This window comes from Amia ocellicauda, chromosome 9 (genome assembly GCF_036373705.1).
Source record: "Amia ocellicauda isolate fAmiCal2 chromosome 9, fAmiCal2.hap1, whole genome shotgun sequence".
NCBI classification, from domain to species: domain Eukaryota; kingdom Metazoa; phylum Chordata; class Actinopteri; order Amiiformes; family Amiidae; genus Amia; species Amia ocellicauda.
In genome coordinates, this window is record NC_089858.1 from 37,340,422 (window position 1) to 37,354,875 (window position 14,454).

General features: G+C 41.1%; 1 protein-coding gene across 1 annotated transcript in view; it reads right to left on the reverse strand.

Annotated features, from left to right (window-relative positions):
• Positions 1–13,216, reverse strand: part of unc5db (unc-5 netrin receptor Db) — a 193,705-nt gene extending 180,489 nt beyond the window's left edge. Inside the window, exon 1 of the mRNA XM_066712584.1 lies at positions 13,147–13,216. Within this exon, the coding sequence (XP_066568681.1) occupies positions 13,147–13,216 (70 nt within the window). The remainder of the gene's footprint in view (positions 1–13,146) is intronic.
• Positions 13,217–14,454: the final 1,238 nt, after the last annotated feature.

The following is a 14,454-nucleotide window of genomic DNA, read 5'->3' on the forward strand; positions in this document are numbered from 1 at the left end:
TAATGGGCTTTGGACAAACTATACCAGCAGCATGTAAAAATGCATACATACATAAATAAATAAATAAAAACAATGAAGAAAAATAATTGGATGAGCTAGCCAGGAAAATGATAATTGCTATGTGGATCAGACTAGTTGTGTTTCCCTTTAGTTCCTACAGTCCTGTTCTGTGTTTATTTTTTGGTCTGAAAAGCTGGAAAATAACTACAGAGCAGAGGAAGCTGGGATTAATCACCAAGACTAGAGGCTGTTAGTTTTGACAGTGAGAGCTCGCAAAAGAGAGATCTTTTTAATTGAAACATATTTGTTTCATTTGCTGTTTAAAAGTAAACACTGCGACCCATGGTGATCTATAGTGCTTTGCTGAAGAGAGAAAAGGCACAGAGGCTCTATTCTGACCCTTCTGAGTTATGAAACGCAATCGACGTGACACAGATCTTGATTGACAAGCTAGCAGGAGATGTGTCTGAAGTCTGGTCTTAATTCTGTGTGTTCAAGAACCTTTTCACCATACTGTGTAACAGACGGAAGCCATTGTTTGTGCTTCAAATGAGCCAGTGAAGAAATACATGTCCTATTATAGTCAAAACAAATCAAAAGAAGGCATATACATTTCTGAGACTGAGGTAAAAGTATATTTGTTAAATGTTTTATAGACTGATAGATACAGAAATAACCCAAGACTCTGATTTTAAATTCTTCTGTTGCCTACAAGGAAACTCTTTGAATATACAGACCGAATACAATATATACTTTTTTCATTTTGATGGCAGGAGTTTTGATTAAGGAAAATAACATGCAGATATGATATTAATATTTGCTGATAAATACATTCTTTACATAATGCATCGCTGAGCTTTAAAATACACAGGCATATCATGCAAAATAATACCATATTGCATCTCAATATAGAGCTCCAGTGTAGCCTGAAACTAAAATGCTATTCTCTTTGATCACCTTGATGAAACATTGAATCCTGCGATGAGAGAAAGAAACATGAGCTTCTCGTTTTGCTAATTACTAATCAGGGGCCATTTATACACTGATCAAGTCATCAAAATGTATACTTAAAAAAAAAAAAGAAAGACTGCACTTACTATCCAACATGAGAAAAATACATTACTGAGGGAGTGTGGATAGGGAATTAAAATGCACATCTGCTATGGCTTCTTCTGCTGTAAAGAAGGAGTTGAATTACACGAGGCAGGCAGAACACGCCGACAACAGTTTCTGCAACTTATTAGGAGATTTTTGCGGATTCACGTGGAACATACATTGCCAAGGGAGATGCAACAAAAAGGGGCTCTGGATAGACTGTAATTATGTGAGGGATCAATTAAAACGTGAGGTGGGTGTTGGGTGGGGTGCCTGTGCTAGAATGGCCTAGCTATTGCAAAATGACCAAATACTTTCTTGGAATTAAATTTCTGAAGCCTACCTTATACAAACAGACATAAACACCTAAACACACACACACACAAGTTATTGCACTTTAGTTTGTCTTTTTAGAGATGTGGGGACACTTGAAATGTGGTGGCAGCTTGAAAACATCAATTTCATGCTGTTCGTAAAGCACTTTTGAGATTTTGAGATTCAAGGCTCAGTAGTCTTGAGGTTTTTGTTGTTGTTGTTTTCTGCCCTACTAGATGCGTGTGCTAAGACTTAGCTTGATAGTACTCTGATAAAGAGCTCTGTGTGTCTCTCTCTTTCTCTTACACGCTATTAATCTTGGCAGTGCAGTCCCCCTTAATGTAAGGGGTATATATAATCAAATATATCATATGCACACACACATAAACAGAAGGTTCATCATTCCTGTCAGGTCAGTTTATAACGGTTTGCAACGATAATTTCATTCCCTTGATTGTTTCCTCAGTAAGGACAAAGGATGAACAGAGGGAGAGAGAGAGAGGAAAGAGGGAGAGAGGTAGAGAGCGAGGGCACAGTAATGACCAAGCGGGCGTCCCTCTGTCCTCTGCAGATTGTCGACCTCTGTGCGGGCGGTATCGCTTTCTATTCGTCTTCATCTCCACGATTTCATTCCAGGCAAGCCGGATCAACCTTTCATTTTAACACCAAATCTCTGAACGAACTATTTGTCCTCAGTTTCTATGCGCCAAAAGGAACACAACACATTTTTTTTGCCCCTTTAAGGCGAGCAATCGCACGGATCGGCTAAGACTTGCCTCTAGAATTACTGTGGGATGTAAACTGGGACATCTCCGGCCTCCCGATCCTTGAAGGATCACTGCGCACCTGCACACCCGCATGCACTGGCGATCCGTCTCTGTCTAAAGGGGGCCGAATACATCAACTGGAAGCGGCCCAGCCTGCCGTGGGAAGTTCTTTAGCAGGGGGAGTTAACAACGCATAGGTCAGCGATTCTCCACTTACTTTGTGGTTGTGTAGGAGCTGGTCTTTCTCATCCACGGTGTGGTTTTAAGAGGTGTAAATCCACAGATACACAAAAGAAGAGGAAAACAATCAGCAGGATTCCCACAACAAGTAAAACAAAAAATGTTGCTGCCAGTATTCAACAGAAATATCCTAATACAACTCATTTCCCATTCAACTTCCTAAAGAAAACATGAAAAGCATGAATTTACTTCGCCCAAAAACATGTAGGATGCCAGTGTTATATGTCCTACTTTCATCTGTGATTTTTGTATAGATTGTGTAGTCCTCACATATTCAAGGCTAACCATTTTTATTGAATTGATAATTATAATAGTATCTCCCTTGTTAGCACACTGTGAACCGCTGTGGCTATATAGAAGCCCAATACTGACAAAGCCACCCTTCGCAGAAAGAATAAAATACCCCTCAGATGCAAACGAGGGCCTCATTATAGCTTTAGGTTGAAAAAGACGGGATTGAGTTAAGCAGGCGCTGTTGCGTAGGAGACTGAGGTTTTAGCGGGCGAGAAAAGAAAAATGCACTCTGATCCTGTCGAATGGGACGACCATTTGATTTCCGCTTGAAATGCCGCGATCAGAATACCATCAGAAAGCAGACGATCGGCTCCTAATGAGCGAGACTCTGGATCAAGGGCAGCTTTGACACCAAGTTTTATGACTGCGTGCTTCTGCAAGAAATAGGGCAAGGCAGAGTGTTGTACGAACTGTGTGAATATTCAGATTACACTGTCTAGGAGGAGTGCACTGATGTCCATGAGAGGGAGAGTGAGGGGAGAGAGGGAGAGGCAGAGAGAGTGATAGAGACAGAAAGAGGGAGAGGGAGAGAAAGGGAGTGAGATGGAGAGAGAAAGAGGGAAAAGGCGAGAGCGGGGGGGAATAGAGAGAAAGTGGGAGGGGGTGGAAGAGAGAGAGGGGGATAGAGGGAGAGAAATAGGATGAGAGAGAGAGAGGGAGTGAGAGAGTGATAGAGATAGAAAGAGGGAGAGGGAGAGAGGGAGTGAGATGGAGAGAGACAGAGGGAAAGGGAGAGGGGGAAAATAGAGAGAAAGGGAGGGGGAGGACGAGAGAGAGGGAGAAAGGGAGAGAGAAATAGGAAGGGAGAAAGAGACAGGGAAGAGTGACAGACAGGGGAGAGAGAAAGAGGGAGAGGGAAATAGAAAAAGAGGGAGATGGAGGTAAAGAGAAAAAGGGAGAGAGGAAAGGAGGGATTGAGGGATACAGAGGGAGGGAGAGAGGGAGATAGAAGGAGAGAGAAAGAGAAAAAAGAGAGGGAGGAAAAGAGTGATAGGGAGGATGAACATTTCAGTCTGAACTTTGACAGATTATCCCTCATTGAGAGAAGTTAATGAAACCTGTGCCAGCACAACAAACAGCTTGGCCTTCTGCACCAAAAGCCCCTCGTTAATGGAATTTTAAACAAATATGTTCTTCATTATACTAATGCTAATTTTATATTGATAAAAAAAATTGCAATCACCACGGCGATGTTTAATTAAAATCCCTCACCTAATGTTTTAATTAAATAGGAGTTAGTGTGCAGCAAGCCAAATCAGGAGCAAAAGCTTTGTATGGCGTGTATTGGCCATGTCATAACATGTTAGTGCAGTATCAAGCACATAGAGGCCTTCTTGTTGAAGCCAACAATTGGGGAACATTCAAAAATAGACTGGATAGGATCCTTGGATCACTTAGTTATTAATGGACACCAAACGAGCACAATGGAGTGAATGGCCTCCTCTCGATTGTACACTTTCATATGTTCTTATGTTCTTGTCTGTAGGATGGGAATGGATATTTGAGGGCCTTATTGAATACATTCATATTAGTTTACATTTACATTTGCTAGGTTGTAAACAGGAAGTTCACTCAAGAATGTTGACTATGGTATATCAGAGTAAATTGCTAGAAAACAAGGTGAAATCAAGTTAAAGCACAATTATGTATAGTAGACCCTGATGCAAACCAGGGGAAACCATAGCAAAGCAAAGCAAAGCACATGCATGGTAAATAAAAAGGAAAATAATGAATAAAAGAATATCCCAATTCCCAAAACACTACACTCCTGGCTCTACCTGGACTCCATAAATCACAGACCTCATGACTACCTACTAGCGATGAAAGAAAAAATGAAATTACCCCTGTTTTGCTCACATAGAAATGCAAAACCCCAATGAAAGATACATATAAATAGCAGATACATTCCACAGATGTACAATTCTCCAGACACAGGTCTCACACTGAGACCCAACCTCATGTTTTTAAACTACAACCTTATGAATGTGTAGATATATTTTTTCAGACTTGTTGTAGCTTTGCAGAAACAGCCTGTCCAAACAGTTAAGGTGCAAATTCGAAAACAGAAAAGAAAAATCTGTATGCATGAGTTGAAGAAAAAAGACATTTTAAACATTTCTCTGGCACAAGTGGTGACCCTACTTGGCTCCAGTCTTGAGGTTTGTGTCATAAGTTCAGAGGCGTTTTACGAGTTTCACGCTTCAAAGACTTTTTTTTCCCCTCGCTATCCTACTAAATTTATAGTTACAAGATGAAAAAAAAAATCCCCGGCTCATGAATTTCCTTCAAAAAACCTGTAATGCTGATAAAAGGCCACAGCATTTTCAATAAACTACTTGCAACACGAGGGTGTATTATTTTTATTCTTACTACGACTCTATATTTTTAATGTAGTTTCATTTTGTCTCATTGCCATGCAAAGTGGGGATGCAGAATTTCATTACATCAAACAGTGAGAGTGTATAAAGTAGGTGATTCATTTCCATATGACGGAAAATGCAAATACCGGTGCCCCCTCGCCCCCTCCTCCTGCCAAATTGTACATCTCCCCACTGGCACTGCCTTGACCTCAGCCTGGTGATGTAAGTGCTTTGTACCTTTTATTTGTGTTTGTTTGGAGTTCTTAAGTCTGCTTGATGACTTTGTGGGATGACTATTGCTTTTAATGTTGCTGTTGGAGGCTGAACAGTGCGTTATCGGGTTAGTAGATGTGTGGAGCGCATGTCTTCTGGTAGAATCGGTTAAAGACTCCTCTTACTATACTTTTCACACCACAGGAATGAAAACAAATAGTCTTTGTAGTGCCGCTTAATATTGAAGCATCGTTAATACAACACGTTTGATTTACTGTGCTGGGTGAACACAGATGAAACAAAGGTTTGCAAAGTAGTACAAGAGTATGTCCTGGGGTCCTTGTGTTTAAGAAGGAAGTCTGCCAGAACTTGACAGCCTTTTTATAGATAGAAAGATAGAAAGAAAGAAACAGTGTTGTTCGAAAGAGATGCAGAAATTGACTCAGACAATCGCTAGATGTTGCACATGAAAGCCAACGGAAGGCGCAAAAACAAACAACATATTTATGCACGTGTTTATTGATTTGCAATAAATTGGCGGTTGAGGAATATGGGAATATGCACATTGATGGATTGCCCTAAGAAGTGCTAAAACAAGCACATCAATTACTCATGACATATTCAGACCTGGGCTTGACATGATGAAACACTTCGGTAACATTTGAAGAAGCAAAAAAAGAAAAGAATGTCATTATCCAGTCTTACATGTACTTAACATCTAGTCAGATACCTAACCATCAAAAGGCAGGAAACCGATTACTTTTACTCATAAAAATTCTTCAGATGAAATTCTAATGTTATGTAAAGAACAATGTATACACAGAGGAGTACAGTTAAAGGCCTAGAACAGAGAGAGAGGGGGGGGAGTGTTTTCAGACAAAGCAAAGAAGCAGTGTCAATACACACATGCAGGAGTGCTTATATAAAAGTATATATTGAGTAAAGCTTGACATTATAATTCATTTGCATTTCAAATCTATTGCTATTCCTCAGAAAACTCGCCCAATCACTGATTAATTCAAGAGCTGCCACCACGCCAAATTCTCGCTCCCCGGTTCTTCCATGGGAAGCGATTTTAATAAAGCGTATGCATGAGCATTTTATCCATCCATTAAAAGACATACGACACTGATCAGATTAGCAGGGAAATCTGTCAAACTGTAGGAGTGCCAAATGTGCGGATTTTTCTCTTAATCATTTTCTGACACCCATCTATCTATCATTACAGCCAACTTTCGAGGCTGGCCAAGCACGTCATAATCTGTGGACTGGGGGGTGGGGGGGGTTACAAGTGTGTGAAAGGGATCCAATGCCTCTAATGCCGCAGATTGGATTCGTTGTGTGTGCATCACCCCCCTTGTTAATGAAACTCTGCACCAACCTCAGACAGACACAGACACAAAACTGCCAAGTCGTTCATTATTTTTGTTCTCCTCCATTAAAATCCTGAATTGGACACAGCAATAAGTAGCACAACTCACACACAACTGGTGACATAATTCCCACAGTCTATCAAGAGTAGACAAATGGCCCAGTGATTGGAGTCCCACAGTGTAGCCTACGCATCGATGTGTAGGCATATGGGGGATGAGGAAGTGACATAACCTGAGTGTTTGAATTACACTCACAATAGTTTTAGCAGCCCAGATTGTTCACGGAAAGTTCAGATCGCAAAGGCAGAGTGATAATGACTTCAGTTAGTAAGCGGTTCCATTTTTCTGCTCATTGTTATTTAAGTCTTTAATTAACACTACTGCAACAACGGAAAGGTCCAAACCAATTACATAGCATGCAAAATTGAATTGTTTTTTTTGCATTTTTTTTTTAACATTAAAGCAAAAAATAAAAAATGTCGACCCACCAACTTCAGCCCAATGGAATCAAGTACCTGTCATCTGGAAGTGCAGGTGTCTTGAGTTGAAAAGCAATTTAGCCACTTAAGTTGTAAGTCTGACACAATCCGAAGCATTGTTAACCCTGAGCAAATCTTATCACACAAATACAAACTACGGGAAGCTTGTGTTACTAATACCTGAGTGGGCATAATTAGATTTCCAATCCATACAGCCAATTATCTTGATAAATCACATTTCTATTGCTCTTTTCCTCGGCCTTTGTGTGCACTGCTTTTCATTTTCCTCTGGCAAATGGTGCCGAGCGTTGGTAACACTTAGCAACAAAGGAAAAATGCAGTTCTTGCTCACCAGGAACTCGTAACTTCCTCTCCTCTTTTCTACGTCTCTGCGGCAGCCAATTTCATGCCTTCGCTAATGAAAATATTGGTTTTGTTTTGCTTAGGAAAAAAAAAGGATAACGAAAAACAGTCCAATGGAGGGGACCAACCTTCACCCTAATCCGAAATCTAACCATGTGTGTCCGGTCTTTACAGGAGAACTTAAAGGGTGAAAGAGTGTGACATGCATTTCTTTCAATATGACGAAGGGAAACAACTAAGAAAAGTATTTCAAAAACATATACATTTACATGTACTTAAATACTATGGTGATGAGGCTGGAAATGACCTCTAATTACCCATAACTCCTATGAAAGCATCTGAGTTCATGTTGGACACAATCTTTCAGTGGTCTGGTCCCTTTATATACTGTTTTCTGTCCCAGGTGCCTTACTCAGTGGCCTGATTTCCACTCTCATGTAACAATATTTAACAAACACAGTCATGTCCGCATCATTTGCTGTGGTTTCATTTTGCACTAAAACTACAACAATTTATTTTTTCCTTTTAACAGCTCCAGAGCCATCAAATATTTATTCCTTTTTGATTACTCTGAAATCCATTTGTCAGAAAATGTGGAGACAGATGCTAACTGATGTTGACAAATGACCCTAAATTATACTGTGTTTTTTTCTTTTTTTTTTCTTTTATTGGTTGTTTTGTTTTGGTTGTTTTCTTGCGTCTCCTACCAGGTGAAGCAGGGAAACAACTTGAGACCAGGGATGTGTCACTGCAATAATCTTAAGTGCAAAAACTGCAAATACTGTGTTGCCAAGAAACATGAAAACAGGATGCAGAGCCTATGAAATACCAGGAAGCATGGAAATTGTGTGTTAGATTGCTTTTAGAAATACAAAGACTCAAACGAAAAGCACTTAGTGATTCAACAAATCATGGGAGGGAAGGAAAAAAGTAATTGATTTTGAAATTAGTCATTATTGTAGTCCTCACTAGAGCTCAGAGGAATTATTACTATTTGTTGTTTTTTGGTGCCAGTTTTCCCCAAATATATTTCCCAAACTGAAAGGAGTCATTCTGATAGTTTGGCAGCACTTTTATTCCCACTGTTTCCTTTCTAGTTCTGGGAGGCTCACTTTTATGTCTGTAAAACCAAAGGCACGAACGAGGCTTGAATAAGCAGACCTATTTGTTCGAGGGAAGCTGAGAACTCAGTACAGGAGACAGCGAATGATCAGTGAGACAGACTCACACACGAATCAAACACGGTAGCCTGTTTTAGTCTCCACATTCTGGTCAGTTAATGCCACAGTGACCGCAGCACATATGACATATAACAGTCTTCAGTCTAGATTTAATAATTCATTTTATGAGCAGGCTTAGGGTATTCGTTGTGAAAAGGCACTGATCAGAGCGGGTTTGATTGTGCTGTACTGTACTGAACTCACAGATTTTGTTAGAAGACAAAGCCTGACTAAGAGTGAGGTTAAAACCTGTCAGTATTGTTTCTGGCCGCGGTGGGGAATTTATAAGAGTTATTGATCACGGTAGCCTGCCCGGCACTGTTCTGTCTCATAAACGGGCTTATACTGTGACTTTCACCTACGATCTGGCAGCTGACTACTGCTCTTTTATAATGCAACGCTTCCACACACACAACTGGAGGGCCTTTGGTGTCTCCTAAAAAGAAAGCCAGCATCGGTCAGTCAGACTATAACTGCAAGACTCATGTTGAACTGCTGGAGAAATTACAGGGAAGGGCTTTTAATATCCCCTTGGGGTCCACACTTGCGTGGATTTGACTCTTCCCCAAGGACTGATAGACATATTTCCGCTGTCTTGAAAGGGCGTAAATCTTTTGAAATGTCACCGAAAGGGAGATATCCTGTTTTTACCTTTGTTTTGTTAACAGCAGAGGGTGAATTACATGGTAATGCCAACTAAAGGAACTCTCACGCCTGCTAAGTAGCAAATGAAAGAGAATCCAGTTCCTTTGATCCTGAAGAGGTTACATTTTGAAATATAAAACTATATCATATGCATATGGTGTAATTTGTCTTCCTTCCTCAGGCAAATGTTATTGTTTCTTTCAGTCAAATACAATCCCGGTGCATAAGAATACAACAGTATATTTTAAAATACTTTGGCAATGAGATGAACTTGGTAAACTTGTTCAAATATGCTTTTAAAATCATACAACATTGCTAACGTGTTATGGTCATCCATACATGTTCCTTAAATGAAGTTCAGCTTAAACCAACATGTCCAACATGCTGGCTTACTTTATGTCTTAATTTTCTGTTGGAATAAAAAGGCCCGCAGGTTCCCTTAATACTTTTCCCAGTTCAGTTGATCAGAAGGCACTAAAAGATGTCTACCTGCGGAATAGCAAATTCCAAATGAAAGAGAAATCTTCCTGGGACAGGGTAATGGGGTTTGAATGCACAGATCAGCGACGTCAAAGGCATTTAACAGAAGAGAATTGTGCTCAGTGCATTTAGAGTACATTTTATTTTTTCCAGAATTTCTTGGTTTGTTTTCGTAGATTATTTGTTCTCCTATCCACCTCACAGAAGGACATCAGATACTCTAGAGGTGTATCTGTGATGTACTGTCCTTTCATTTAAAACCATTGTACTTTTATGCACAACTTTCTACAGTACACAATGAAGGACACACTAGATACAAGTTTTAATTACTGTGTGTATAATCTTTAATACAAGTGACGTACTGCAGTACTATGCTATATCATAAAGTGTTTTATTATTATTATTATTATTATTATTATTATTATTATTATTATTATTAAAAAGCACACAAAAAGAAGATCAAACGCCTAAGGCTGGCAAACTTTGGATAAATAAAACATTGGTTACTGCATAAAAACGTGAACTCTCCCTTTTCTCTCTTAGACTATGACTGATGATTTTCAAGGTTCCTGTCAAAAAATATATTAGCCTGAGGGCAACAAGCAGACTCCTGACGTATAATAACTCCCTGGTCTTCAGTTTACTGCAACATAATTTCATCCGCTCATTTAAACCTTGCGGTAATGCATTACATTTCCACTGTTAGTGACATGCTTTATTTTAGTTTCCTGCGGTATACATCATTATTTAAAAAGAGTAACAATAAAAAAACATGTCCCAAGGCAATATTAATGATGTGCAAGGCTGTATTTGTGTATTCGTATATTAGTAAATACATTTGTTTTCTATTATTTTTCAAGTAAGTTCACACTCGACACATGAAGTGCAATTGGGTTTTGCGCAGCACCAGAAAGTTAGCCAATTTAACGTGGACATGTGACTGAAAACAAGCAAGCAAATGCATTGTTAGTTATATTAGCAAAAGTGGATATAGCAGCAAATGGCAGGTCTCTAATTCCAATGCAGACCACCCTTCTGTGCATACGTTATAAAGATGGGAAAATTAAATGTTTGATGGTCTATCAAATGTTTAGCAATCTCTAGTGGACAGAAGTCAACATCTCCCACGCAAACATACATGTATACATTTAAAAAAAAAACAGCTTGAAAAATAGTCCTACATTTGGACTTTTCACAGAGAGAGAAAGAGAGAGAGAGAGAGAGAGAGAGAGAGAGAGAGAGAGAGAGAGAGAGAGAGAAACAAATGTATTTATTCTAGAGAGGTATAAAGAACAACTCATATTTTTACAGAATGAATGTGAAGGGTTAAAGTATTCCCGCAGCTGGGTTAGTTTTATTAAGTATTGTGGTCTGTGTATTTTTGTGTGCCATGCATTGCCATTGCTCCAATCTCACCCTTAAATCTGACACCAGCACCGGCCACACCATGTGCTAATGGTAATGCAAAGCAACATCTCAAACATAACTTTATCAAGTCCCTTCTTTATATGCAAAGACGGTTATTAGGGCAAATGCACTTTTTGTGGCCCCTCCTAAGGGATACACCAAATCCTTCAACTTTTGCAGCGGCTTAAATAATACATGTCCCGCAAACGTGAGGGGTTTAGGAAAAAAAGGTTTCCTAAATAAGTGATAAGCCCGATCGTTCACTTGCCTTTCTAAAATGCAATTAAACGGTTCGGTCGGGTTGGCTGTGGTTAATGTGAATGCGAGGTTGTGCGGCTGCCCTCGACACAGTAACAGCGGACACTTCATAACAAGCATGTCCGACTCCCGATCTCTGCAAGCACAAAGTCAGGTCTTTCAGCCCCCAGTGCACTCAATGCGATGGATGCAGGCAGGTGACACTGGATGCACAAACTTCCACAAGCAAACCTGTATAAAGGTTGTCACCGCACAATGCCCGGCAGGTGTCAATTAACGTTTTAATGCATTAACACAATGACACCCCCTGCCCTGCTGCACTGTAAACTAGTCGCACGACACACGTGTGAGCGCCTGCTGTCACAAGTGCATGCAGCTGGAGACTGTAGTACAAATCGTAGTATACAAAGATATTGTGGTTAAAAAGCAATGCTATTTGTGTATGAATACGGGTTGAGTGCACATAATAATAAGCATTATTATTATTATTATTATTATTATTATTATTATTATTATTATTAGCATCATCATTATCTCAGACCAGTCTCCCATTTGTACTCCAGACAGGTTTGAGGGGGATATAGGAGGGCGCTGAACTGAAATCATTCTCCGCTGAGTGGAATGCATGCTCGATGGCATTGCCAGAGAAATAAATGAATATTTGTACAGCCTGGTAATAGGGTGCAGCATTTTGCTGATCGCATCGATTGCAATGCGAGTGAGCCTGTTGCATTCGCACTGATCATCTTCCCAAACAGCGGATTAAAGCACATTAAAGCACACCCCTGTATCTGAGCACAAACTACAATGTTAAAACATCTACCTCCCCTTAGCCAAGAATTGCCGTCCTACACATTGCATGGCTTACCAAATATGTTATGGATACAATACAGAGGGACCTGATTGAAATGTCCAAATCCATGCAAACTGAATTGTGTCCAAATCGAGATCTTAAAATATGTAGTCCACACACTGGCATTACACAGTTTTTAGTATATGTGTGGTCAGCACCAGAGTCTTCCCGATCCTATCCATTGTGACGCGTAATAGGGAAATAATTACCAGACAGAGAAACAACTTCTGTGGAAAGAACCGATACAAGGCGACTAAATGACCACTGAGCGTTACATTGATTTGAAGCAAACATAAAGAACTGAGCTATTTTGTAGCCGAGCCCTTACAATCACTGCGCATTAGAGCATTTTGACTCAGCAGTGCGGGATACAAGGCTACCTCCGCCTCCAACTGAAATCAAGTCCATTTCCAAAGAGATATCATTTTTATTTGATGCAGTTTTGCATAATGTGTGACTAAACACACCGTTACCAACTGCCACCCCATGTCCACTATTTCCAGCGTAGCAGAACCACTCCACTTACTGGGCACATAACCCTCTGTGGGAATAGTAATATAAACCCAAATCAAACCTACAGCATTCCTGAAGCAACTTCTCCAGCAGGGCTTTTGCAAAATCATCCTTCGATTTGCACCAGGTGGTGATGAAACTGATGCCAGGATATAATGAAACAAGTAGGGGAGAGAGGGGGGCAAAAAAAAGCTCAACTGCGATTAGAGAACAACAACACACACAAAAATCCCCGCACTGAGTTCTCGGTCCCTACCTTTAGCTGCCGTACCTGTAGTGCGCAGACCCAGGAAAACAAAGATGCCCAAACAGAAGTAGCGTCCTTTCCCAAATGTCCCCATTGTCTTTGCCTTCTTCCCCAACTAAGAGGAGAAGCTCTTCCTGCATTCAGCGTGTTATCATCTCAGCCGGGGTTTTGGTAACAGGTCCTTGCGTTGTTGCTGCTGTTTGGGGTCTGGTTTGGATAGTCTTTCTCTCCGGGCAACTCTCTCCTCTCTGCCGTGCTCCGGTTAGCCGAAAAGCTGGATCAGCAGCAGCAGCAGCAGCAGCATCTCTCCCGCATGCTTTGCTCGCCGAGACAGCACCGTGCGCTTCCTAAATCTACCCTGCATTGCTGCCCGATGTGAGAGAGTACTACAGAGAGAAAGAAATGAACTGCCGCCGCCAGCCAATGGCACCGCGGTGGGCGGAGAGGGGACCTTTACGCACCGCAGCTCCAGTGACAGTCCTCGGTGCGCCAAGGTGTTGCGTGGCTGGCGAGAGCTGCCAGCTGCGGGGAGCGGGCGGCGGTGCCTCTGCCCCTCGGAGGAGACGACGAAGAAATGAAGCCGGTGCGAAATCCGTGACCGTCCTGGGCGATCATCTGATACCACCAAGGGGTGAATCCCCTGAAAGTCGGCAGTGCTGGGAAAGCGCAAGTCAGATTTGGACAGCGGTGCTCCGGCCGCAGAAGGGCAGTGCTCGTCGTGCGTCGATAAGGCTGCGCATTTGTGTGTGCGCTGGAGCGGGGAGAGCGCTTCTCCCGAAACCCGCAAGGAAGTTACTGCGCTGGTGTGGGGATCCTTAAAGGCAAGGTGGATAATGAGGGTCCGTTTCCCACCGCAGGAGGAGGCTACAGGAGAGAAGTGGCACCGTTTCTATAGAACAGGCGCACTGACTGAAACGGTTTCATCAGAGGGGAGATGAAGGCTGGCTTTACTTTTGTGTGATTGTGATTTACATTAAACCTATGACGAATGGACCAAACGCCGCTAAGTATATCACAGTGCAATGAGTAGAGGCTGGGAACGTAATGACATTCGTCGATTCGATTTCATTTATGAAACATCATCGTGTATTGCAGGGATATGGAAGAACTAGTCTTTGCTAACACGGTATTGCAAAGCTAAATCTCACCATGCGGTATATTTCATCTATTGTTTGAAATGAAAAATATAACCTAAATAAAAGCTAAGCTGGATATAGACTCTCTCCCTTTATCATTATTTCAGAATTACAGGAAGGACCAGGTGGTCCAGGGCAAATAATTGTGGTCTGGCTGAGTTTGGTCAGAACAGGACAGATGTCATCATGGGATTTT